Genomic DNA, 27,061 nt, shown 5'->3' on the forward strand with positions numbered 1-27,061 from the left:
CCCTGTCCTGTCATTCCCCCCTCTGCATCTGACGTCAATGAAGCAGACACTGACAGCAGTGCAGAGTTGAGTGGGTGTGCGGAGCAGCAGTGGAACGAAGAGAAGGGGTGACTGGGGAGTATTGTATTTTTTTTATGGGAAGTGCATTATAATATATAGAGGCTTTTGGGGAATGCATTATACTATATAGAGGCTATTTACAGTGTTGGAGCCATCAGTTTGGAGGCTACTAAGGGGTCAGTATACTGTGAATAGGGGAGCTGTAGAGGAGGGGGGAGACCAGGAACATTAACTTAAGTGGGCACTTTTTGTTATAGGGGAACAATCTGGTTGTCGTGACTGTCAAATAGGTACACAGGGCATTATTACTTTCTAGGGGGCAAAATGTGAGCACTGTTTTCTAGGCCACTTGCACAGGGCATTAATATATTCAAGAGGTTTGTTTTACCATCTAAAAGGGCAGTGATAGGGACGCATACGGCAGTAGCGGCTCAGAATTGGGGTATTAGCAGGATACGGAGTTTGTGCAGGTTGAGGATTTAAGTGCATGAAATGTGAGAAGTCACATGTGTCTTTGTTGTAATCTCCGCTTCTGAGCCTGACTGGATTAGTTGTCATGTCTGTCTGGGCCAGACGGAAAAGACGGGAAAAGCAAATTCATCCACTGTTAGGGTACGGCAATAAGGTTGTAATCAAATGACCTGGTTAGGGGCACACTCAAAAGTTTGCTATCCCCCTCAGAACCAAAACCCTAGCTACAACTCTGGTTAAAACATTAAATTCAGTGATGTGCCATTTATTAGGCTGTGTTCTGATGTTTACTTATAATGAAGGTTTTATCACCAGAACATTATCACTTCCTGGACTAGGTCTTATTAGCCTGCTAGACCGATCACGCCTCCTCTTTTGATAAGCAGATCACTGTCAACATACCACGTACAGAGAGCCTGGTGTGCGCGGGCTTAGCCATCAGAGTTCTGCTACATCTAAGAACTAGGACTGTGTAACAACTGCTGTATGGTTCATGGGAAAGCCCCTTTAAGGTCAGTGTTTTGCTAATATGAAAGCGATTTTGTTATACAATATGATCCTCATTTTAGTTATGACTGTTGATGTATGTCCTAGGTGCGCCGGACATCTACTTTTTTTACCACTGCAGATTGTTGGTATGAAATAGTTAAACAACAATTTCTATTTGTCATGCAGTTATCTGGTTTATCCCTGGCCATACACACTTCATGACTGCAAGATTTTTATCTTTACCAGTTCTTGACCGAGCCATTTTTCTCCTTCCTAATCAGACGTTTTTGTTTTTTTCTTTAGATTTCGTTACCCCTTCACCAATGGGCTAGTTTCTGTTTCTTCCTTCCCTTCTTCCAAGAGCCATAACTTTTTTATTTTTCCATCCACATAGTCATATAAGGGCTTGTTTTACGTGGGACGAGTTGTACTTTGGAAAACATGAAAGGGTCAATGGTGTGATTTACTGCAAAGCGCTGAAAAAATTCCAAGTGCACTGAAATTGCATTAACCCCTTAACGACCGCCGTTAAGCCTTTAAAGGTGGTAGTTAAGGGTACTTATTCCTCAGCGCCGCTTTTTAACGGCGCTGAGAAATAAGTGTATAGCGCCCCCCGGCGTCGGAAAATGATTCGGGTCGGTTTTTACTGTTCCCAGTGTTGCGATCGCCGTTATTCGGTGAATAACTGCGACCGGGTAAAAGAACAAATAAAAAAAAATCAGATTTCCCATTTATTTCTCTCTCCTCGGACATGATCTAGCATACCAGAGGAGACAAATGGAGTCACCCTGGCCCTCCCGGTACCTTCGGTGTCCCCGGGTCCCTCCGGGACTGTCCTCTGGTGTCTTCTTCCAAGAAGAAAATGGTTGGCGCACGTGTAGTGCGCCTGGCAAAATCTGCCGGCCGGCACCCAGCAACAATGGGAGATTTTTCCTATTTGTTCACTTTGATCACTGTGGTAGGGTCGATCACACAGTGATCAAAATAAAAAAAAAATAGCAAATCAAACCCCCCCTTTATCACCCCCTTAGTTAGGTAAAAATAATAAAATTTAAAATATGCAATATTTTCCATTTTTCCATTAGGGTTAGGGATGGCGATAGAGCTACGATTAGGGTTGGGGCTAGGGTTAGAATTGGGGGGTTTCCACTGTTTAGGTACATCAGGGGGTCTCGAAACGAAACATGGCGCCCGCCATTGATTACAGCCAATTTTACATTCAAAAAGTCAAACGGTGCTCCCTCCATTCCGAGCCCTGACATACGCCGTAACAGTGGCTTTCCCCACATACGGGGTATCGACATACTCAGGAGAAATTGCACAACAAATTTTGTGGTCCATTTTCTCCTGATACCCTTGTGAAAATAAAAAAAAAAGTTTGGTTCCAAAGTAAATTTTTGTTGGAAAAAAGTAAAATGTTCATTTTTTCCTTCCATATTGCTTTAGTTCTTGTGAAACACCTGAAGGGTTAATAAACTTCTTGAATGTGGTTTTGCGCACCTTGAGGGGTGGAGTTTTTAGAATGCTGTCACTTATGGGTATTTTCTGTTATATAGACCCCCCAAACTCACTTCAAATATGAGGTGGTCCCTAAAAAATGAGGAATCGGTGGTCAACTTTTAACCCTTATAACATCCAAAAAAAAAAAAAAATTATATATATATTATTACTTATTGTTATAGCGCCATTTATTCCATGGCGCTTTACAAGTGAGGAGGGGTATACATAATAAAAAAACAAGTACAATAATCTTGAACAATACAAGTCATAACTGGTACAGTAGGAGAGAGGACCCTGCCCGCGAAGGCTCACAATCTACAAGGGATGGGTGAGAATATATATATATATATTTCAAAAATTGTGCTGATCTAAAGTAGACATGTGGGAAATGTTATTTATTAACTATTTTGTGCGGTATGACTCTCTGATGTAAGGGCACAAAAATTGAAAAGTTTGAAAATTGAAACATTTTTGCAAAATTTCCATTTTTTTTTTTTTAAACAAACAAGTCCTAGCAAAAGAAATTTTACCACTAACATGAAGTACAATAAGTCACGAAAAAACACTCTCAGAATCAGTGGGATACGTTTAAGTGTTCCAGAGTTATAACCTCAAAGTGACAGTGGTCAGAATTGTAAAAATTGGCTTGGTCATTAAGTACAAAATTGGCTCTGTCTCTAAAGGTACCTTCACACTAAGCGACTTTACAACGATAGCGATCCGTGACGTTGCAGCGTCCTGGATAGCGATATCGTTGTGTTTGACACGCAGCAGCGATCAGGATCCCGCTGTGAGATCGCTGGTCGTTGCTGAAAGTCCAGAACTTTATTTCGTCGCTGGATCTCCCGCTGACATCGCTGAATCGGTGTGTGTGACACCGATCCAGCGATGTCTTCACTGGTAACCAGGGTAAACATCGGGTTAATAAGCGCAGGGACGCGCTTAGTAACCCGATGTTTACCCTGGTTATCATTGTAAAAGTAAAAAAAAACAACACATACTCACATTCCGGTGCCCGGCGTCCGCTTCCCTGCACTCCTCCTGCATCCTGTGTAAGTGCCGGCCGTAAAGCAGAGCGGTGACGTCACCGCTCTGCTCTGTGAGAGATGCCGGAGGTGTTCGGCGCTGACACAGGATGCAGGAGGAGTGCAGGGAAGCGGACGCCGGGCACCGGAATGTGAGTATGTGTTTTTTTTTTTTTACTTTTACAATGGTAACTAGGGTAAACATCGGGTTACTAAGCGCGGCCTTGCGCTTAGTAACCCGATGTTTACCCTGGTTACCAGGGGACTTTGGCACCACACAGCGACTAAACAGCGACGCTGCAGCGATCGGCATCGTTGTCTGTATCGCTGCAGCGTCGCTTAGTGTGAAGGTACCTTTAGGCTGCCGTCACACTAGCCGTATTTGGTCAGTATTTTACATCAGTATTTGTAAGCCAAAACCAGGAGTGGAACAATTAGAGGAAAAGTACAATAGAAACATATGCACCACTTCTGCATTTATCACCCACTCCTGGCTTTGGCTTACAAATACTGATGTAAAATACTGACCAAATACTGCTAGTGTGACGGCAGCCTAAGGGGTTAAAAAAAAAAAAGCACAATTTTTTTTGGTTTATTTACCATGTTCACTATAAAGTTAAGCCAACCTGGCAATATGATTGAGCCTGTCCCATTCGATTCTCCTGAAGACGACGTTCCCATTGTTTAGATCTTTCAGCTGCCTTTTTATTCTTCAGGTCTCATCAGTTTCCTTCCAAGCCAGCATTGGCATTGTTCACTTGTCTCAGCTGTTTGAGACAGTTTTGCTTTTTTAGCTTTTGGATTCATGGTCATTTTTTGGGGCGGCTTTTTAAAAAATCATCATTAGTATTATGACTTTTTGTAACCACCTCACATTGATTGAATGAGATAGATAGATAGATAGATAGATAGATAGATAGATAGATAGATAGATAGATAGATAGATACTTACTAGATCTCTATTATACAACCCCGGCAAACATTTTGGAATCACCGGCCTTGGAGGATGTTCAATCAGTTTAATTTTGTAGAAAAAAAAGCAGATCACAGACATGGCACAAAACTAAAGTCATTTAAAATGGCAACTTTCTGGCTTTAAGAAACACTAAAAGAAATCAAGAACAAAAATGTGGTAGTCAGTAATGGTTACTTTTTTTTTAATCAAGCATGGGGAAAAATTATGGAATCACCCTGTAAATTTTCATACCCAAAAACAACACCTGCATCAAATTAGATCTGCTCGTTAGTCTGCATCTAAAAAGGAGTGATCACACCTTGGAGAGCTGTTGCACCAAGTGGACTGACATGAATCATGGCTCCAACACGAGAGATGTCAATTGAAACAAAGGAGAGTATTATTAAAGTCTTAAAAGAGGGTAAATCATCACGCAATGCTGCAAAAGTTGTTGGTTGTTCACAGTCAGCTGTGTCTAAAATCTGGACCAAATACAAACAAACAACATGGGAAGGTTGTTAAAGGCAAACATACTGGTAGACCAAGGAAGCCATCAAAGCGTCAAGACTGGAAACTTAAAGCAATATGTTTCCAAAACAAGAAATGCCCAACAAAACAAATGAGGAATGAATGGGTGGAAACTGGAGTCAACGTCTGTGACCGAACTGTAAGAAACCGCCTAAGGAAATGGGATTTACATACAGAAAAGCTAAATGAAAGCTATCATTAACACCTAAACAGAAAAAAAACAAGGTTACAATGGGCTAAGGAAAAGCAATCGTGGACTGTGGATGACTAGATGAAAATCATATTCAGTGATGAATCACGAATCTGCATCGGGCAAGGTGATGATGCTGGAACTTTTGTTTGGTGCCGTTCCAATGAGATTTATAAAGATGACTGCCTGAAGAGAACATGCAAATTTCCATAGTCATTGATGATATGGGGCTGCATGTCAGGTTTATGTTGACATTTTGGACACTTTTAGAGCAAAAACTGTGAAAACATTCCTTGAAAGACACATAAGGTCAATGTCATGGCCTGCAAATAATCCGGATCTCAATCCAATTGAAAATCTTTGGTGGAAGTTGAAGAAAATGGTCCATGACAAGGCTCCAACCTGCAAAGCTGATCTGGCAACAGCAATCAGAGAAAGTCAGAGCCACATTGATGAAGAGTACTGTTTGACACTAAGTCCATGCCTCAGAGACTGCAAGCTGTTATAAAAGCCAAAGGTGGTGCAACAAAATACTAGTGATGAGTTGGAGTGTTTGTTTGTTTTTCATGATTCCATATTTTTTTCCCTCATAATTGAGTGACTCCACAATTTTTACCCTATGCTTTGTTAAAAAAAAAAAAAGGTAACCATTATTGACCCACTTTTTTTGTTCTTGATTTCTTTCAGTGTTTCTTAACCCCTTCATGACCAAGCCTATTTTGACCTTAATGACCTGGCGGTTTTTTGCAATTCTGATCAGTGTCCCTTTATGAGGTAATAACTCAGGAACGCTTCAACGGATCCTAGCGGTTCTGAGAATGTTTTTTCGTGACATATTGGGCTTCATGTTAGTGGTAAATTTAGGTCGATAATTTTTGCGTTTATTTGTGAAAAAAATGCAAATTTGGCTAAAATTTTGCAATTTTCAAATTTTGAATTTTTATTCTGTTAAACAAGAGAGTTATGTGACACAAAATAGTTAGTAAATAACATTACCCACATGTCTACTTTACATCAGCACAATTTTGGAAACAAAATTTTTTTTTGCTAGGAAGTTATAAGGGTTAAAATTTGACCAGCAATTTCTCATTTTTACAACGAAATTTACAAAACCATTTTTTTAGGGACCACCTCACATTTGAAGTAGGAAGGAAAGGAGCGCCATTTGACTTTTTCAATGAAAAATTGGCTCCAATCTTTAGCGGACACCATGTCGCATTTGGAGAGCCCCTGTGTGCCTAAACATTGGAGCTCCCCCACGTGACCCCATTTTGGAAACTAGACCTCCCATGGAACTAATCTAGATGTGCGGTGACCACTTTAAACCCCCAAGTGCTTCACAGAAGTTTATAACGCAGAGCTGTGAAAATAAAAAATCATTTTTCTTTCCTCAAAAATTATTTTTTAGCCCGCAATTTTTTATTTTCACAAGAGTAACAGGAGAAATTGGACCCCAAAAGTTGTTGTCCAGTTTGTCCTGAGTACGCTGATACCCCATATGTGGGGGAGAACCACTGTTTGGGCACACGTTGGGGCTCGGAAGGGAAGTAGTGACTTTTGAAATGCAGACTTTGATGGAATGGACTGCGGGCTTCACGTTGCATTTGCAGAGCCGCTGAGGTGCCTAAACAGTAGAAACACCCCACAAGTGACCCCATTTTGGAAACTAGACCCCCCAAGGAACTTATCTAGATGTATGGTGAGCACTTTGAACCCCCAAGTGCTTCACAGAAGTTTATGACGCAGAGCCGTGAAAATAAAAAATTATTTTTCATTCCTCTAAAATTATGTTTTAGCAAGCAATTTTTTAATTTTGCAAGGTTAACAGGAGAAATTGGACCCCAATAATTGTTGCCCAGTTTGTCCTGAGTATGCTGTTACCCCATATGTGGGGGTAAACCACTGTTTGGGCGCACGTCGGGGCTCGGAAGGGAGGGAGCACCATTTGACTTTTTGAACGCAAGATTGGCTGGAATCAATGGTGGCGCCATGTTGCGTTTGGAGACCCCTGATGTGCCTAAAAAGTGGAAGCCCCTCAATTCTAACTCCAACACTCACCCCAACACACCCCTAACCCTAATCCCAACTCTAGCCATGACCCTAATCACAACCCTAACCCCAACACACCCCTAACCCCGACACATCCATAACCCTAATCCCAACCCTAATCCTAACCCTAATCCCAACCCTAACCCTAATCCCAACACACCTCTAACCCTAACCATAACCCTAACCACAGGCCTAATCTTAACCCTATTTCCAATTCTAGCCCTAATTCCAACCCTAACCCTAAGGCTATGTGCCCACGTTGCGGATTCGTGTGAGATTTTTCTGCACCATTTTTGAAAAAACCGCAGGTAAAAGGCACTGCGTTTTACCTGCGGATTTACCGCGAATTTCCAGTGTTTTTTGTGCAGATTTCAGCTGCGGATTCCTATTGAATAACATGTGTAAAACGCTGCGGAATCAGCACAAAGAATTGACATGCTGCGGAATATACAACACAGCGTTTCCGTGCGGTATTTTCCGCACCATGGGCACAGCGGATTTGGTTATCCATAGGTTTACATGGTACTGTAAACCTGATGGAAAACTGCTACAAATCCGCAGCGGCCAATCCGCTGCGGATCCGCAGCCAACTCCGCACCGTCTGCACATAGCCTAATTCGAACCCTAACCCTAGCCCTAACCCTAGCCCTAGTGCAGAAAAAAAAAAATATTTTCTTTATTTTATTATTGTCCCTACCTAAGGGGGTGATAAAGGGGGGGGGGGGGGGGTGTCATTTACTATTTTTTTTTATTTTGATCACTGTGATAAGTTTTATCACAGTTATCAAAATGTACCCGGAACGAATCTGCCGGCCGAGTCGGCGGGCGCACTGCGCATGCGCCCGCCATTTTGCAAGATGGCGGCGCCCATGGAGAAGACAGACGGACTCCGGGAGGCTCGTTAAGTATGGGGGGGGGGGGGGGATCGGAGCACGGGGGGGTGGATCGGAGCACGGGGGGTGGATCGGAGAACGGGGGGAGCGGGCAGGAGGATGGGGGAGCGGACAGGCAGACAGAGGGGACTACGGGACAGAACAGATCACTGGGGAGGCGATCGGTGGCTGTGGGGGGGGGGGCACATCAGGGTTTCCAGCCATGGCCGATGATATTGCAGCATCGGCCATGGCTGGATTGTAATATTTCACCACTTTTTATAGGTGAAATATTACGAATTGCTCTGATTGGCTGTTGAAAGTGCAACAGACAATCAGAGCGATCGTAGCCACGAGGGGGTGAAGCCACCCCCCCGGGTCGAAGCACCACTCCCCCTGTCCCTGCAGAACGGGTGAAATTGCAGTTAACCCTTTCACCCGATCTGCAGGGACGCGATCCTTCCATGACGCCACATAGGCGTCACAGGTCGGATTGGCACCGACTTTCATGACGCCTACGTGGCGTCACAGGTCGGGAAGGGGTTAAAGCCAGAAAGTTTGCCAGGGGTAGTATAAAATTGTATTGTAATATTATATATATATATATATATATATATATATATATATATATATATATATATATATATATATATATATATATATATATTTATTTATTTAGGGGGCGGGGATAGAATTTGCAAATCGCATTGTGGCTTTTTTTTTTTCCTTCTTCCTCTTCATTTATTAAAAAAATACTGTCTCTCCTCCTCCCCCATGACGTCTTAAGTGACATTTCGGCAGCATTTCTTTTTTAATAACTAGCATTTTAATAACTAATTTTTATAAAATGTTGCAATCAGAGATAAGACAAATTAGTCTCAATTTGGCTTACAAATTAGATGATCAGAAAAAATGGAGTACAATTAGAACAAAATCTTGGAAGAGGCTACCCCCTAGTGGCATCAAAACATTGTGCAATGGAACAGAAAAAGAAAAAGTCCAACAATAGTTCTAAATGTTGCCAAGATGACTCCATCCCCATACACCTATCACAATTCTTATAAAACCACAATATTAAATAAGACAAGACATACAAATAGGGAAGTGAAGAAGAAACCTGTTCAAAAACCAACATGCTCCTTACGGTTGTTTTGGGCCCTAAAATAGTCCCAGGAAGCCCAGACAGTCTCAAGTCTGTCAAAACTCGCATTTAATAAGGCTGTCATGTGCTCCATCCTGCGGATAGATATTCTATCCAAAACCTCCTGATAAGAGGGAGGAGAAGTCTGTCTCCAATTAAGAGCAATCAAACATCTAGCTGCCGTCAACAGATGTAACAGCAGTCTGATGGGCAGCATTTTAACATATTAAGACATCCTTTTATTGCAGATTTACCCTGGCAGAATCATAGTCCGAGTTACAAGGCACATTCAGGTTAATGGCTGAATGTATCTCCTACGACCCAGCAGCTCCTGTTCCCTTCTTGTAACCAGTGATTATATGATCATTGGGTCGGGAGGAGGAAGTACTGTCAGTCAGTAGCGACCCTATCGGGAGGGGGGGGGGGGGGGGGGGGTTAGAGGGGACCATTGCCCCGGGCCTGGAGTTCAGGGGGGCCCCACCCGGAGTTACGGTAACGTAACTGTATCGGCGTGCACAGAGCGCCGATACAGTTACCTTCTGCAGCAGAGCAGGAAGAATCGATCTCCCTGCTCTGCCGCCCACTATGGGGCACCAGAACAGGCCGGAGGGGGGGGCCCGGTGCCAGTAGTGGGCCAAGCCAGTCACCGCACTGATGAGGGAAGGAGCGCTGCGCTCCTTCTCCCATCAACCCCCTTTCAGCGTCTGACGTCACAGACAGTGGGCGCGATTAGGTCGGCGCCCGCTGTCAGAAGATGAGCAGGAGGTTAGAGTACCGCTGGAACAAGGAGGAAGAGACGTATTTATTGTTTTTCTTTTATGGGGGCTGCCTTATACTTCATAATCTGTCTATAGGGGGGCTTGCCTTATACTTCAGGATCTGCCTATAGGGGGGCTGCCTTATACTTCAGGATCTGCCTATAGGGGGCTGCCTTATACTTCAGGATCTGCCTATGGGGGTACTGCCTTTTACTACAGGGTCTGCCTATGGGGTGCTGCCTTTTACTAGAGTCTGCCTATGGGGTGCTGCCTTATACTACAGGGTCTGCTTATGGGTGCTGCCTTATACTAGAGTCTGCCTATATGGGTGCTGCCTTATACTTCAGAATCTGCCTAAGGGGTGCTGCCTTATACTACAGGGTCTGCCTATGGGGGTGCTGTCTTGTGCTATAGAGTCTGCCTATGGGTGATGCCTTGTGCTATAGCTACTCTATCTATGCCTATGGGGAGTGCATTATACTATATGGAGTCCTATGGGGAGTGCATTATACTATATGGAGGCTTATGGGGAGTGCATTATACTACAGTATATGGAGACCTATGGGGAGTGCATTATACTATATTTAGGATGATCTGGTGCATTATACTATATGTAGGCCATCTAGTGGGCCATCATACAGTGTGGAGATTACAGTGAAGGGGCCATCATACAGTTTGGGGCCTACTAAGGGGTCAGTATACTGTGTGGAAGGTACCATACAGTGAAGGGGCATTATACTGTATAGGGGGGCAGACTCCTGTACAGGGGGGCAGACTTGGTATATTATTAAATGTAAAGTGGGCACTTCTTGTTATAGGGGATCTCAGGTTTCTGTGACTATCAAAGGGGCACACATGGCAATATTACTTTCTAGGGAGCAAAATGTGGGCACTGTTTTCTAGGGCACTTGCACCCGGCATTACTATATTATAGAGGGGTGCCTTAGAATTTAGAAGGCACAGAGAACCGCACAGCAGGTGCAGTAATAGGGACACATACGGCAGCAGCGGCTCAGTATTGGGGTATCAGCAGGATGAGGAGTTTGTGCAGGTTGGGAATAGATGGTGATGGGGCTGGAATATGAGAAGTGAAACGTGTCTTTGTTGTATTCTCTGCAGACGAGTCCTGGCTGGAAAAAGTTGTCATGTCGGTCTGTGCCAGATGGAAAAGCCTGGAGAAGTGAACGATTCCATCAGAGAACATCAACGGTAAGACATTATCTGTAACTGTGCTGTGATCTCTTACATGTTCTGCAGGGCTGGTATCTACCACTGACCATATGGCGGTAATATCCATGTTGGTCTTTATATAGAGATTATCTTCAGTAACAGTGCAGTCATCTGTTGAGTTTCTCCTCCACTATTAGGGTGTGTCACCCAGTTGTAATCAATGTTACCTGGTTAGGGGCCCAGTCAGAAGAGTCGCCCCCCCCCTCCTGAACCAAAACCCTAGCTACCCCTCTGCTGTCAGGGCTTCCTAAACTGTATACACAGTGCTTGTTCACTGCTATACAGTGATCAGGTGGCCAAAGATGGTAATAAACCTTGTCTATGGGAATTCGGACCCCGCCTGACAGTCGGTTTCCGGCCTCCACAGCTGCACTATTATGTGTGGTTGCAATACTATGCAATGATATTTTAGAAACTGAAGAGAATATATATTGCAGACATGGTCATTTATAGTCTATGGGAGGTCCAGAAACTATTCTTTGTGTATGGCAACAAACCAAGTATGGTCGTGGAGTGCATTTAAACAGGCTTGGGCATTATTGCAGAGCGCATTACTGCACACTCAGACATTTATAGTTATGGGAGGTCCAGAAACTTATTTGTGTAGGTCAACAAACCAAGTAAGGTCTTGAGAGCATTTAAACAGTTTTTAACCGAACTTCTGTTGGGAGCTCTAAAGAAAACCAAATTAATCATGTATTTAATTCAATCAACTGAATGCTTTCTATTAAAAAAAAATGAAGAGCTAAAATGAAGTTTTACCTGATTTTTCTGTAAGTGGGGACAAGTCAACTGAAATTCCCCTTTCTTTGTTGATGAGTGTACAATTGTCACTTTCCAAGTATTCTGTGTGACAAGCATTCTCTGTCACCCATTCTACCTCATAGCGACAATTGCTGCTTGCAGTAAGTTTAGGGTCCGTAACCTACAATAAAATTAGATTCTTTTGTACAAGTTTTATAACACACAACCAAACTTTTCTTGTTATAGACAGCAAGTACAACAGTCAAATAAGAATATTTATAAACACAAATTCCTATATGGATCACCCTTTCCTGCCAATTCTGTCTTCAACTTATTGATCAGGGCAAATTTTCAAAATCTGACTTGTGCCACTTTATGTGGAAATAACTCTGCAATGATTTCACATATCCCAGCGATTCTAAGGGTATGGCATACCGTCCAGAGCAACAGACCACGCCACAGCTAAGGGACTTGCAAGTCTAGGTGGGCAAGATAAGCATCTCCAGGGCATGGATACTGTTGAATAGACTGTTCGATCAGGGAAACTATGAGTCAAACTCCGTGCACTGCAGGTGCAAAGATGTCTCTACATTGCGACCGCTACGATGAAGCCTCAGTATGAACACTGCACAGATCAGAGCAGCGCCGAGGGAATGGGGTGAGGAAAGTAAAGTTTTATTTTTATGTCAATAATTGTGGGGGCCACCATACTGAATGTGGAGCTGGTGAGAGCCAAAATACTGAGTTGCAAATGAATTTTAGTTCGAAGGACAAGGTGACCCTGACGAAGAAGGTCGTTCACCTTCGAAACATGTTGGCTACCCCTTTTTGGTCTTAACACCGCTCCGTAGCTTTGGGACGTCAAACCCGAGCACAAGAGAGCAGGTACTGGCAGCCATTTTTTCAGCTGTATCCAGGGACACCTTCTGCCGATGCTGCTTCAGAACTGCACAGCTGAAGCTCTCCCCGCTCCCTCTCACTTACAAGAGGCAACTCAGGCTTAACCCCCTGCACCTTTACTACCGCTTAACCGGATGCAGCAACAGGGATCTGGCTACACGGATGAATTTTCACTGCACATAGGGTAAGCGCTACACATTGCGTACACCTGTGCAGCTTACAGTAAGGGATCGCCTCTTATTATTGTGTGTTATATGTTACTCATGCGGCATCAGTGCCTACATCCTTAAAAGGATTATCCAGCTGTATCGCTGAAGTCCACCCACCAGATTAAGTGGTTTACCTTTGATCTGGTTACCTAGCTAGCTGATTCACTCCCAAGCACGGTATCTTATACTGTGGTAATGATTCTTTATTCTTAATCAGGATTGGCACATATTCTGTTCTAGATTCCAGCAGCTGAGGGGTATCTCTTTTTGCACTAGCCCCTCCTTTGGGGCATTCAACCTACCCAGTGGTGAGCGCCAGTGTGATTGACCTCTTCACATTACAAAACTTCTTTAATTTCTTCCTGTCTGTGCAAGGTACAGTACAGACCAAAAGTTTGGACACACCTCATTTAAAGATAATTCTATATTTTCATGACTATAAAAATTGTATATTCACACTAAAGGCATCAAAACTATGAATTAACACATGTGGAATTATATACTTAACAAAAAAGTGTGAAACAACTGAAAATATGTCTTATATTCTAGGTTCTTCAAAATAGCCACCTTTTGCTTTGATGACTGCTTTGCACACTCTTGGTAATCTCTTGATGAGCTTCAAGAGGTAGTCACCGGGAATGATTTTCAATTCACAGGTGTGCCCTGTCAGGTTTAATAAGTGGGATTTCTTGCCTTATAAATGGTGTTGGGACCATCAGCTGTGTTGAGCAGAAGTCTGATGGATACACAGCTGATAGTCCTACTGAATAGACTGTTAGAATTTGTATTATGGCAAGAAAAAAGCAGCTAAGTAAAGAAAAACGAGTGGCCATCATTACTTTAAGAAATGAAGGTCAGTCAGTCCGAAAAATTGGGCAAACTTTGAAAGTGTCCCCAAGTGCAGTGGCAAAAACCATCAAGCACTACAAAGAAACTGGCTCATATGAGGACCGCCCCTGGAAAGGAAGACCAAGAGTCACCTCTGCTTCTGAGGATAAGTTTATCCAAGTCACCAGCCTCAGAAATCGCAGGTTAACAGCAGCTCAGATTAGAGACCAGGTCAGTGCCACACAGAGTTCTAGCAGCAGACACATCTCTACAACAACTGTCAAGAGGAGACTTTGTGCAGCAGGCCTTCATGGTAAAATAGCTGCTAGGAAACCACTGCTAAGGACAGGCAACAAGCAGAAGAGACTTGTTTGGGCTAAAGAACACAAGGAATGGACATTAGACCAGTGGAAATCTGTGCTTTGGTCTGATGACTCCAAATTTGAGATCTTTGGTTCCAACCACCGTGTCTTTGTGCGATGCAGAAAAGGTGAACGGATGGACTCTACATGCCTGGTTCCCACCGTGAAGCATGGAGGAGGTGTGATGGTGTGAGGGTGCTTTGCTGGTGACACTGTTGGGGATTTATTCAAAATTGAAGGCATACTGAACCAGCATGGCTACCACAGCATCTTGCAGCGGCATGCTATTCCATCCGGTTTGCGTTTAGTTGGACAATCATTTATTTTTAAACAGGACAATGACCTCAAACACACCTCCAGGTTGTGTAAGGGCTATTTGACCAAGAAGGAGAGTGATGGGGTGCTACGCCAGATGACCTGGTCTCCACGGTCACCAGACCTGAACCCAATCGAGATGGTTTGGGGTGAGCTGGACCGCAGAGTGAAAGCAAAAGGGCCAACAAGTGCTAAGCATCTCTGGGAACTCCTTCAAGATTGTTGGAAGACCATTCCCAGTGACTACCTCTTGAAGTTCATCAAGAGAATGCCAAGAGTGTGCAAAGCAGTCATCAAAGCAAAAGGTGGCTACTTTGAAGAACCTAGAATATAAGACATAACAAAAAAGTGTGAAACAACTGAAATTAAGTATATAATTCCACATATGTTAATTCATAGTTTTGCTGCCTTCAGTGTGAATGTACAATTTTCATATTCCTGAAAATACAGAAAAATCTTTAAATCAGAAGGTGTGTCCAAACTTTTGGTCTATACTGTATAAGGCAAATGAGTATGACCTCACATAGCGGAGAGACCTGTCAGGCATGGGTGAGGAGAAGCTGCCAGGGACCTGCCTCAAACAGCTTTTCAAAGTGTAATTTCTCTGAAACGCTGCAGTGTTTCAAAAGAAAAAGACAAGGTTTCAGAATAAAATATTCAGGGCTGCAATATTGCAGCCATCATCTGATTCATACTGCCCGTGATTTGGTTACAATTAAGCTTTACTTTCAACTTCCATCTGCTTGGATCAATAAGAAAACTTATCACCAGACTTCTTGTAAAAAAAAAAAAAAGGTCTCTCCTAAAGGCACATTTGCACGTGCCAACTATGGATTAGTCCAATCTCTAGTTATGACACCAGCTCAGATCTTTTAACTATATTTTCTTTGAAACGTCAGAACGTTTCAGAGAAAAATATGTCGCACAGCAATTCTGGTACCTTCCCCTCTGCTTTCGTACATGCCACAATCACACCTATCCTCAAAAAGCCATCCCTTGACCCAAGCGCTATGTCCAGCTATCGCCCCTTATCTTTGCTCCCATTTGCTTCCAAACTCCTTGAGCAACACGTCTATGCTGAACTTTCCTCTCACTTTGCATCTAACTCTCTCTTCAACAACCTACAATCTGGCTTCCGTCCCCACCATTCCACTGAGACTGCCCTGACCAAAATTACTAACGACTTACTTACCAGCCAAAGCTAACAGACAATTCTCTATACTCCCCTTCTAGACCTGTCCTCTGCTTTCGACACAGTTGACCACTGCCTCCTACTACAGATCCTCTCTTCCTTTGGTGTCAAAGACCTTGCCCTATCTTGGATCTCCTCATACCTTACCAACCGCACATTTTGCATTTCCTACTCCCATACTACCCCTCTCTGTTGGTGTCCCTCAAGGCTCTGTCCTAGGGCCCATACTCTTCTCAATCTATACACTCGGCCTGGGACAACTCATAAGGTTCTATGGCTTCCAGTACCATCTATATGCTGATGACACTCAGATCTACCTCTCTGGCCCAGATGTCACCTCTCTGCTCTCCAGAATCCCAGAGTGTCTATCAGCCATATCCTCCTTCTTCTCCTCTCGCTTCATCAACCTCAATGTGGACAAATCTGAACTAATTATCTTTCCTTCATCTCGCATATCTTCCCTACCTGATCTATCAAAATAAATGAAATCACACTTTCCCCTGTCCCCAAAATCCGCTGCCTCGGAGTAACCCTTGCCTCTGCCCTGTCCTTCAAACCGCACATCCAAGCTCTCGCCGCCTCCAGCTCAAAAATATTTCCAGAATCCGTCTTTTCCTCAATCCTCACTCTACCAAAATGCTTGTGCATGCCCTAATCATCTCCCGCCTCGACTAATGCAACATCCTCCTCTGTGGCCAACCTTCTAACACTCTCACACCCCTCCAGTCCGTCCTTAACTCTGCTGCTCGACTAATTAATCTCTCTCCTCGCTACACTCCTGCCTCCTCTTTGCAAATCCCTTCACTGGCTCTCAATTTCCCAGCGTATCCAGTTTAAACTACTAACACTGACCTACAAAGCCATCCATAACCTTTCTCCTCAGTATATTTCTAAACTAATCTTTCAATATCTTCCCTCACGTAATCTCTGGTCCTCCCAAGACATCCTTCTCTCCTCCATGCTTATTCGCTCCTCACCCAATCGCCTCCAAGACTTCTGTGCCCCAACACATCCGGTTATCCACCACATTTGGATCCTTCAAAAGAAACCTGAAAACCCACCTCTTCAAGAAAGTTTACAACCTGTAATGACCACACGGCCACCTCAGCACCATCAGAGCTACTGCAACCTTCGACCTACTGTCACCTTCGACACGATCCTGTAGAAGCCTGCAAGGGCAGGGTCCTCTTCCCTTTGTACCAGTCTGTAATTGTTAGTTTGTTTACTGCAAGTGATATTGGTATTATGATGTAACCCCTTCTCATGTACAGCACCACAGAATTAATGGTGCAATATAAATAAATAATAATAATTATCTTATTTATAATGTCCATGGTTTTCATAAGGAGTAAGTGTCAAACAATTTGGGGGGGGGGGGGGGGGTAAGAAACAATCTCACAAAAAGGTCAGACCTGGCTTTCTCTTTATGTAACATTTACACAGCCCTTTTCTTCCTGATGTCACTGCTATCATCTGCCTTGAATACAAACAGGGAAGTGAAGTAGAGCAGAGCCGTGTGTCATCACAACAACCTCTGTAGCTCTCATCCTATGACACTGTCAGTGTGAGAGAAGGAGGAGGACAGCAGAGCTTACAGTGCCATGGGAGGAGAGATGTAGAGGTGTTTGTGATGAGACACAACTCTGTTCCGCTGCCCTGCCCATTTATAATCACAGTAGTTGCTGACAAGAGACTAGTGTAAGAGCTAGAGGAACTCCCTAGGGCGAGTAGACCTGGTGGACCACCCCCTATACAGGGAGCATTAGGGGCAGGCCCAGGGGAGACTACTGCCACGACAGCTAGTACCCAGGGACGGAGAACCGGAGTAAGAGCGGGAGGCAGGAAAGAAGAATGACACAGAAGGAGCACGGGAAAACAGCCAGGACTGTGACGCAGAAAGTTACGGCAGAGACATGAGAACATGGACAAGAAGGAGACACTGACAGGCTGCAAAGGCAGGGTAAAGGGAACACGGACAGGATGGAGACACCAGCAGGCTGACACGGCCAAGACACAGGAACACGGACTGGCTGGAGACACAGGAAGGCTGGCACTAGAAGAGAGGAAAGAGTAGGACAAAGGTAAGGACAATGGGCAAAGTAGCAAAGATCTAGCGACAGGGTAGACAAGCTGGAGAGAGACAGCAGAGAGACGTTGGGCCAGAATCACTTGCAAAATACAAATGATTGTCAGGCACTGCCAGGAGGAACAGGCGGGCCTGATAAGCAGAGCGGCGGTGTACCTTCCGGGTCAGGGTCCTCCAGGAGCATAGAGCGAGCTGGAAGGAGCGGCCAAGATCAGGGAGAGAAGTGTGCGCGTGTGCTGCAGAAGCCAGTGCGCGCGCGCATCTGACGGGGAACAGGAGCCGGCCGCGTGAGCAGAGAAGCAGACGCCGGAGGACGAGCAGGAGCGCACCGGGACGGTAAGTATAACGGGACTCGGGGGGAGGGGGGAGCAGCGACAGAGGTGGTGGCGTGACAGTACCCCCTCCTTACACCCCTCCCTCCTAAGACCGGAAAGAAATCTTGCCAAACTTCGGGGAGCCTGGATGTTCTCCCGAGGCTCCCAATATCTTTCCTCAGGACCAAATCCTTTCCAATCAACCAGAAAAAAGGTCCTCTCTCTTAGCGTTTTCATCGCAAGGATGTCTTTAACTTTAAAGACATCATCAGCGGAAACAGGCCGAGGTGAAAGAGCAGTAGAGGCATGGAACTGGTTGAGGACAACTGGCTTCAGGAGGGAAACGTGGAATGTATTGGGAATGCTGAGCGAGGCGGGTAGCCTTAACTTGTAAGAGACATCATGATGCGGGCCAAGACCTCGAAGGGTCCGATATAGCGGGGACCCAGCTTACGTGAGGGGATCTTACGTGAGGGAATAAGCGGACGAACTTGGACGAGAACCACACCTTATCACCAGGATGATATAGTGGGGAATCTAAGCGCCTCTTGTCCGCATGCTTTTTCATTCTGTTGCGTGCTTGCTCGAGAGCGGTCTTGGTCTCCAGCCAAATCCTGGAGAACTCCTCAGACAGAATATCAGCCGCCGGCCCAACCGAGACAAGAGGAACAGGTAGAGGTACACCAGGATGTTGCCCATGGACGATAAAGAAAGGTGACTTGGAAGAAGATTCGCTGGTGTGATTGTTGTATGCGAATTAAGCCCACGGGAGTAAATCTGACCAGTCACTTTGGTGGGAGTTAGAGAAATGATGGAGATAAGTCACCAAAGTCTGATTAGTACGTTCCACCTGGCCGTTGGTCTGTGGGTGGTAGGCAGAGAAGTCAAGCGTGATGTTCATAAAGTTGCAGAGAGCTCTACAGAACCGAGAGGTGAACTGGACTCCTCTGTCCGAAACGATATGTTGAGGAAGGCCATGAATACGAAAAATATGGTGGATAAAAGCTTTCGCCAACTCAGGTGCAGAGGGCAAACCAGGGAGAGATATGAAATGAGCCATCTTGGAGAATCTATCCACAGCCACAAGGATGACAGTGCAGCCAGAAGACCGAGGCACATCTGTAATAAAATCCATTGCAATATGCTGCCAAGGAGCCGATGGGACTGGAAGCGGGTGAAGGAGTCCAGAAGGTAGTTGCCTAGGGACCTTGTTCTTGGCAAAAGACGGACAGGAGGTTATAAAGCTTCGGACATCTTGGAAAAGGGTTGGCCACCAATAGTAGCAGGACACGAGCATGAAAGTCTTCTTGAGACCAACATGACCTGCAAATTTGGAGGTATGTCCCCAGCGTAAGACTAGCCTCCTGTTGCACTCAGAAACGAAAGTTTTACCAGGAGGTAAAGAAGTCAGACCGACAGATGTTACCATGATAATCTTGGAGGGATCCAACATGTGCGTGGGTTCCTCCTCCGTATCGATAGACAAAAAGGACGTTAATGCGTCAGCCTTGAGATTCTTATTGCCAGGACAGAAGTGCAGCTCAAAATTAAAACGGGCAAAAAATAGAGACCATCTAGCTTGCCGAGGGTTAAGTCTCTGTGCCGTAGAGATATATGCTAGGTTCTTATGGTCTGTGTAGATCTTAAAAGGATGAACGGCTCCCTCCAATAGGTACCTCCATTCCTGCAACGTCAACTTGATGGCCAATAGCTCCCTGTCACCAATGGAATAGTTCCGTTCCAAGGTGGAGAATGTCTTGGATAAGAAACCGCAGGTGACAAGCCGCCCGGAGGAAGACCTCTGAGAAAGTACCGCTCCGGCCCCAACAGCTGAAGCATATACCTCAAGAATAAAAGGTTTGTTGGCCTCAGAACGATGAAGTACGGGGGAGCTGTGGCAAAGGCTTGTTTTAGGGACAAGAAAGCATCATCGGCCTCTGACGACCAGATGTGAGCATTGGCCCCCTTGCGTATCAGAGAGGTGATGGGTCCGGTCAAAGGGGAAAAGTGAGGGATGAACTGCTGGTAATAATTTGCAAAACCAAGGAAACACTGGATTCCTTTGATACCATGAGGAGGTGGCCAGTTGAGCACGGTCGGACACCTTCTCCGGATCCATGTGTAAACCTGAATCAGAGATGATGTAACCCAGGAACAGTTCGAAGGCGCACTTTTCAAGCTTGGTATAAAGACGATTCTCCCTCAGACGCAATAGAACGAGACGGACGTCCTGTGAAGGAGAAAATGTCTAATGAAATCAATTATTAAACCTTATATAAGTCAGTTCAGATATGGTGTAGCAAGATGGCGATTGTGTCTTTGAAGCTGTCTTGGGGATCCTTGAAACTGACCTGGAAGGAATCTTTGGAATGCAGGAGAGGGCACTGGAATACCTCACATCTGGAAATTAAGTTGGAATGAACCAATCAGAGTGACACTAACTATTCAGAAGTTGTGCGACCTCCCCCATTTCCTGTTTCTAGTATCTTTTTTTGTTCAGAATAAAGCAGTTGTGAGTAAGCCATCGCTGAGAGAGGCAGTGTGTATCATCTTTGTGAATCTGATGCATTCTTAGCTTCTAAGCTAGCACTCAGCTTATATTTGGTCAGGTACAAGCAATCATATTGATCTCACTTTAAGAGATCACCCTCACATTTTTGGCGTCCCAACGTGCGGCTCATTGAGGATGTACACTCCCCAGACATTGACACCCGGAATGGATCGAGGAAGAACGTCCAGAGTGGTTCGACTAGGAGACTGATCACTTCCATAAAAATAGGTATTAGTCCTACCGGTAATTATGTTTCCAGGAGTCCATACTGACAGCACCCTGGAGGACGTCCTTCTCCTCCTTGCAGGGACAGGAAAAACACGAGAGTTCAAATATCCGGTTCCACCCACCAATCCTCAGTGTTGTAACAAGAACCAATCATGGAATAATGCAAATAAAACATTTTAATGACAGAATCATAATACAAAATAGTATATAGGCACAAAGCTGAATATACCTGAGAATATTACGTACATGGGGGGAACTACCGGTGCTGTCAGTATGGACTCCTGGAAACATAATTACCGGTAGGACTAATACCTAATTTTCCAGGACGTCCCTCCTGACAGCACCCTGGAGAGTACCAAAGCACCTCCTCAGGGTGGGATTACCGCTTGGAGGACCTTCCTCCCAAAAGCTGTGTGCTGACCGGATGTAACGTCAAGTTTATAATGTTTACAAAAAGTGTCGGCCCTGGCCCATGTTGCGGCTTTACAGATCTGTTCTACAGAAGCTCCTGCACGCTCCGCCCAGGAGGCGGACACCCCACGGGTAGAGTGGGCTTTTAAGCCTAAAGGAGGGGACATACCTTCTGACTGATAGGCGTCTGTGATCACCTCTGTGATCCAACGTGAAATTGAGGCTTTAGAGGCCTTCTTCCCCTTATTCTTTCCCCCGAACAGAATAAAAAGGTTTGGATCTGTACGCCAAGAGTCTGTGGCCTTTAGGTAGTCCAAAACCCCCTGTCTGACGTCTAGTGAGTGGAGGACCCTCTCTTTCTCGTTAGCCGAGTTATTACAAAATGAAGGGAGAATTACTTCCTGTTTTCACTAGAGGCTACTTTCGGGATAAAGGCTGGATCTAATCTCAGAATTAGACTGTCTTCCCTGATCTGCAGATAAGGATCTCTGATACATAGAGCTTGAATTTCTCCAACCCTCTTGGCCGTAGTTATCGCCACTAAAAAAGCCGTTTTACGAGTGAGAATAGAAATAGGCATATCATCCCCCGAAGAATAAACTCCCTTACATAGTGCCCTAAGAAACAAGTTAAGGTCCCAGGATGGTGATAGCTGCCGAATAGTGGGACGCATTCTCTGAGTGGCCCGAATGAACCTTATTATCCATGGGTGAGATGCCAAAGGATAGTCCAGGAATGAGCTTAGCGCAGACACCTGGACCTTTAATGTGCTGGGTCGAAGACCCAAGTTAAACCCTTTCTGTAAAAAGTCTAAGATACCAGGGATGTCTGGAGAACCTGAAACAATATTGGACCTGCCACCTTCTAGACAAAAGCATTTCCATATTTTTTGGTAAATGGCTGAGGTAACGGGTTTTCTACTACCCTGGATAGTAGATATGACCTGGTCTGACAAGCCTTTTGACTTCAGGATGTCCCTTTCAGGATCTAGGCTGAAAGATGGAGTTTGCTTGGGTCTGGGTGATAGACTGGACCTTGGTGGATGATTCTCCCCCTGATTGGCAATTCGACTGGATGGTCGACTGCTAACGTCCCCAACAACGGGAACCAGCTTCGTCTTGGCCAATACGGGATGATCAGGATGGCCGTTGCCTGATCTTCTCTGATCTTTCGAAGTACAGCTGGAATTAATGCCAGGGGTGGAAATTCGTATGACAGCGGTTGATCCCATTGCTGACTCAGGGCATCTACCCCTTCCGGCAGATCCAAGGGGTTCAGGGAGAAGAATCTTGGGGTCTTCGCGTTCCTCCTGCTCGCGAATAGATCTATGTTGGGGGTTCCCCATTTGCGACATAATTTTCGGAAGAAGCTCTGCTCCAATTCCCACTCTGTTGGACACAGACTCTGTCTGCTTAAGTAATCTGCTATCACATTCTGGGAGATCCTTCTAGATGTATAGCTGTAATGGATAGCACAGTGTCCTCTGCCCACTTGAAGATCATCTCTGCTAGATCATGCAGTGGTTGATATCTTGGTCCTCCCTGATGGTTCAGGAATGAGACTGTTACATTGTCGGAGAAGATTCTTACGTGGTGATCTGAGAGTATGAGCCGATTGTGCCTCAGTGCCTGCCATACGGCATAGAGCTCTCTGAAGTTGGACGATCTGCTTCTTATGGTTTCTGGCCACTTGCCTTGCAAGATTCTGCCTTGCAGATGAGCTCCCCAGCCCCATGCGCTGGCGTCTGTAGTGATAACTACGTAAGGGGAGGTGACCCACAGAACTCCCACCTTTAAGTTCTCCGATCGTGTCCACCAGAGGAGAGATCTTCTTGTTAGACTGGTCAACCTCAATGGAGCCTCTAGGGAAGACTGACGGCGATCCCAAACTGACAAGATCTGCTTCTGTAGATGTCTTGAGTGAGACTGCGCCCACCTGACGGATGGTATGCAGGCTGTCATTAGGCCTAGAACCTTCATAGCCACCATTATGGTAACTCGATGTTCCAATAGATACCAGACCTGAGTCTGGATTATCCTTCTCTTGACTTCGGGTAGTAAAGATATTCTGCGTCTGGAATCCAGGTGCACCCCCAGGAAGGTTTTCCTTTGTTCTGGTAGAAGATCGGATTTCTGCCAATTTAGTACCCAACCGAGATGCTCCATCAGTGAGATAGTCCGCTCTCTGTGATCTTTCAGGAGCCTTACGGAATCTGCCACGAGAAGGAAATCGTCCAGGTACGGAATTATTATGATGCCCTGTTTCCTCAGGAAGGCCACCATCTCTGATACAAGTTTGGTAAAAATACGAGGAGCGGAAGCCAGACCGAAGGGGAGGCCCTGGAACTGATAGTGGCAGGTCCGGGTTGGCAGAGCTACTGCAAATCTCAGTAGGTTCTGAGACAAGGGATGTACTGGGACCTGGTAGTAGGCCCTTTTTAGGTCGATAGTACACATGACCGCATTTTGGTTTATAAGCGGAATTGCTGACCGAATGGATTCCATGCGGAACCTCCTGTATCTCACCCATGCATTCAAAGGCTTTAGATTTATTATTGTGCGGGTGTCGCCTGATGGCCGTGTGATCGTGAACAGGGAAGAGTAGTGACCTTTCCCCAACTCTGACTGAGGGACAGGAATTATTACCTCTGTCCTGAGCATGTCCTGTAGGTCTTTTAGTATAGCCGAATCTGGCTTGACTATTGTAGGTGTAATATATCTTTCTGGGGGAGGAGAGTAAAGTTCTATGCTGTAACCTTCGGAAACAGTACTGAGAACCCACTGATTTTGAGTAATCTGGGCCCAATTTTCTGCAAACATACGAAGCCTCCCCCCAATGTGAGTGGCGTAATAGAGACTTATTTTTATAGGATGGGCTAAAGAAAGATCCCCTGTTCCTATTACTCTGTCCACGGGAGCCTCTGTAGGATCCTCTGCTGGACCGACCCTGACCTTTAGGATCGAACTGCTTTCTGGAGAAGAAACCTCTCCGAAATGGCTGGGAACGTTTAGGTTTGTCCTCCGGAAAACCTCTCTTTTTATCGGAGGCTGACTCAAGGATAGAGTCTAAAGCCGGTCCAAACACCCTCTGTCCTGAAAACGGAATAGAGCAGAGTTTGGATTTGGAAGCATTGTCACCAGACCATGACCTTAACCACACCGCCCTCCTAGCCGCATTGGATAGTGAGCTATTACGGGCTGAAAAATCTAACTGATTCGACTCTCATATCCGACAAGAAAGCCATTGCAGACTTCATTATGGGAAAGGAGTGCAAAATATCTGCTCTGGGGGTCTTATTGGATAATCGCTCTTCCAACTGCCCCATCCATAAGTACATAGATCTGGCCACCGAAGTGGCCGCTATGTTTGTTCTAATCAAAGCTGCAGAAGCCTCCCAAGCCCTTTTAAGGAGGATGTCAGCCTTCCTATCCATAGGGTCACGTAGACTGGATGAGTCTTCGAAGGGTATAGCAGTCTTTTTTGTGACCTTTGCGACGGGAACGTCAATTTTAGGGATCTCCTCCCATAGCTTGACTTCCTCTGGATCGAACGGCAGGCGACTTTTGAAGTCACGGGATAGCACTAATCTGCGCTCAGCCTCCTTCCATTCCTCTAGGACCATAGCTTTGATATGATCACTAATGGGAAACACAGTCAGGTTTCGTGCCACAAGTCGCCCGAACATCAAGTCCTGTCTGGACTGTGGTTTAGAAGTATCTTCGATTTGCATCGTATTTCTAACAGCCTGGACAAGTTTATCTGTCTCCTCGGACTGGAAGAGATACTTCCTGGCTCTGTCCTGGTTTTCTACGGGAATTTCTCCTTCCTCTTCTGATAGCGAATCCCTGAACTCGGAACCTTCATCAGAAGAATACTCTGGCTCCCCCTGGACTTCCTCCTTCCTGGCTCGCTTGCGACCAGCTATGGGACTGGCAGGCTGAGAATGCGAAAGGCTAGATATAGAAGCCTGCACTTCTTCCCGTATAAGGGATCTCATCTCGGAGAACATTGATGACTGCTCGTCCTTCATAACCTTAGACGTACAGGTGGCACATAGGGTCTTGCCATGGGAATCTGGGAGTTTAGCATGGCATACAGGACATCTGATGCTCTTCATTGTGGCCTTCCCAGATTTTTTGGCCGTGGCAGGGGGAGCAGCGGGGTTTCCCTTATCCTAAACAATATAAGATAGGGAGTAATAGGCTAGAGGGAGCGAGGAATTTTCAGAATACAAAGGGTGTACTGCCCAGGGCAGACTTACCCCTTCCTCGTCGTTTCTGTCTTCCATAGCCGGTTTCTAAAGCAGACGATACAACTCCTTATGCAGGTGCTGGATGCTAGCACGGAAGCGACCGCTCTGTCAGCGTTCTCCTGGTGGAGCGTCTGCTTCCCCGCTCATAGAACGCCACCGGAAGTGACGTTTCGCCGGCTCTAATGAGACCGGAAGTGACGCAGCTCCCCAGACCTGGAAGTGCCGACCGGCTGTAGCGTCTCCTGACTGCGCGTTCTGCCGGATGGAGGTCTGCCTGGATCGTCGCCGCGTCCTGAACCGAGAGCCCCCCAACGGGAGGAGCGGTTCAATCCCAGAGCATCGTCCCGCTCCGGGCCTCTGGGGTAGAGGGACTCCTCCCCCCCCCCCCCCCCCCCCCGGGGAGTTTCGACCCTGAGCCGCTTGACAGGGGGAAAGATTGGAGGACCGCCCGATCCCCCTGAGCTCGGTAAGCTGCTGCTTCTCTACGTGTGTCCCTCCATGCAGGGACAGGAAAAACACTGAGGATTGGTGGGTGGAACCGGATATTTGAACTCTCGTGTGTTTCCTGTCCCTGCAAGGAGAAGGACGTCCTCCAGGGTGCTGTCAGGAGGGACGTCCTGGAAAACACGGTAAGTCTGCTGATTCCTTTATGAATCTGTAGTACTTGCCTGTGTTTCTCGAACCATTCTGTGTGTTCTGTACTCGTGTTTGCCGAGTGTCTGTGTCGCCCTGACACGGTGGGTGTGGGATACTTACACCTGGTGGCCTTAAAAGAACCCACAGCTACTGGCTGTGAGGAACACAAACTGTGATTGATTTCTTGTAACCTGCTGTATGTCTTGTCTCATACCAGCACTGTGCTGGGCTATCTGAGTCTCTGCCTGGGTGTAGCAGGCAGGGGGAGAGGAGGTTGTCTATGATACGGTAAGCGCAAAGTTGCTCCTAGAGTCTCGGGTGCGGAGCATGGCGTGATAGAATCACGGGTGGTCGAACCACGTAGTGCAAAAAATGGTAGAAACCTCTTTGAACCCTAGCATTGTGCACAAGGTCTGAGATAGAAATCCCAGTTACAGAGGACGGTCAGTTTTTGTGTTTGACCGTCCGTCTGGTTATGTGTGTCTGAGAGTGTTGTCCCTCTTCCAGAATTAGCCGTCCTGTCTGTGACCGCACATGTGGAACGGCGAGATTAGTGTTGGTGCTGGGGTGAGCGCAAATTCTGTGTGGTACCAGGTAACTCGGTGCGGTCCGAGGGGAGACACGCCGTCCAGCAGACATCTCATTCTCTGTGCGGTTCATAGATTTAGGCTGGGACTTCTGGTGACTGGATAACAACTCCATCTTTTTGTTTGTCTAAAGCCAGCAGAAAGTGGAGATGTTTTTGCAGTTCCGTAAAAGAGGAGG

The 27,061-nt window shown here is 45.7% G+C and overlaps 1 protein-coding gene across 1 annotated transcript in view; it reads right to left on the reverse strand.

Annotated features, from left to right (window-relative positions):
• IGF2R (insulin like growth factor 2 receptor) overlaps positions 1 to 27,061 on the reverse strand; it is a 243,002-nt gene that overhangs the window by 110,805 nt on the left and 105,136 nt on the right. The window contains exon 8 of the mRNA XM_077283114.1: positions 12,031 to 12,193. Within this exon, the coding sequence (XP_077139229.1) occupies positions 12,031 to 12,193 (163 nt within the window). The remainder of the gene's footprint in view (positions 1 to 12,030; positions 12,194 to 27,061) is intronic.

Source organism: Ranitomeya variabilis, chromosome 2 (genome assembly GCF_051348905.1).
Source record: "Ranitomeya variabilis isolate aRanVar5 chromosome 2, aRanVar5.hap1, whole genome shotgun sequence".
Lineage (NCBI taxonomy): Eukaryota > Metazoa > Chordata > Amphibia > Anura > Dendrobatidae > Ranitomeya > Ranitomeya variabilis.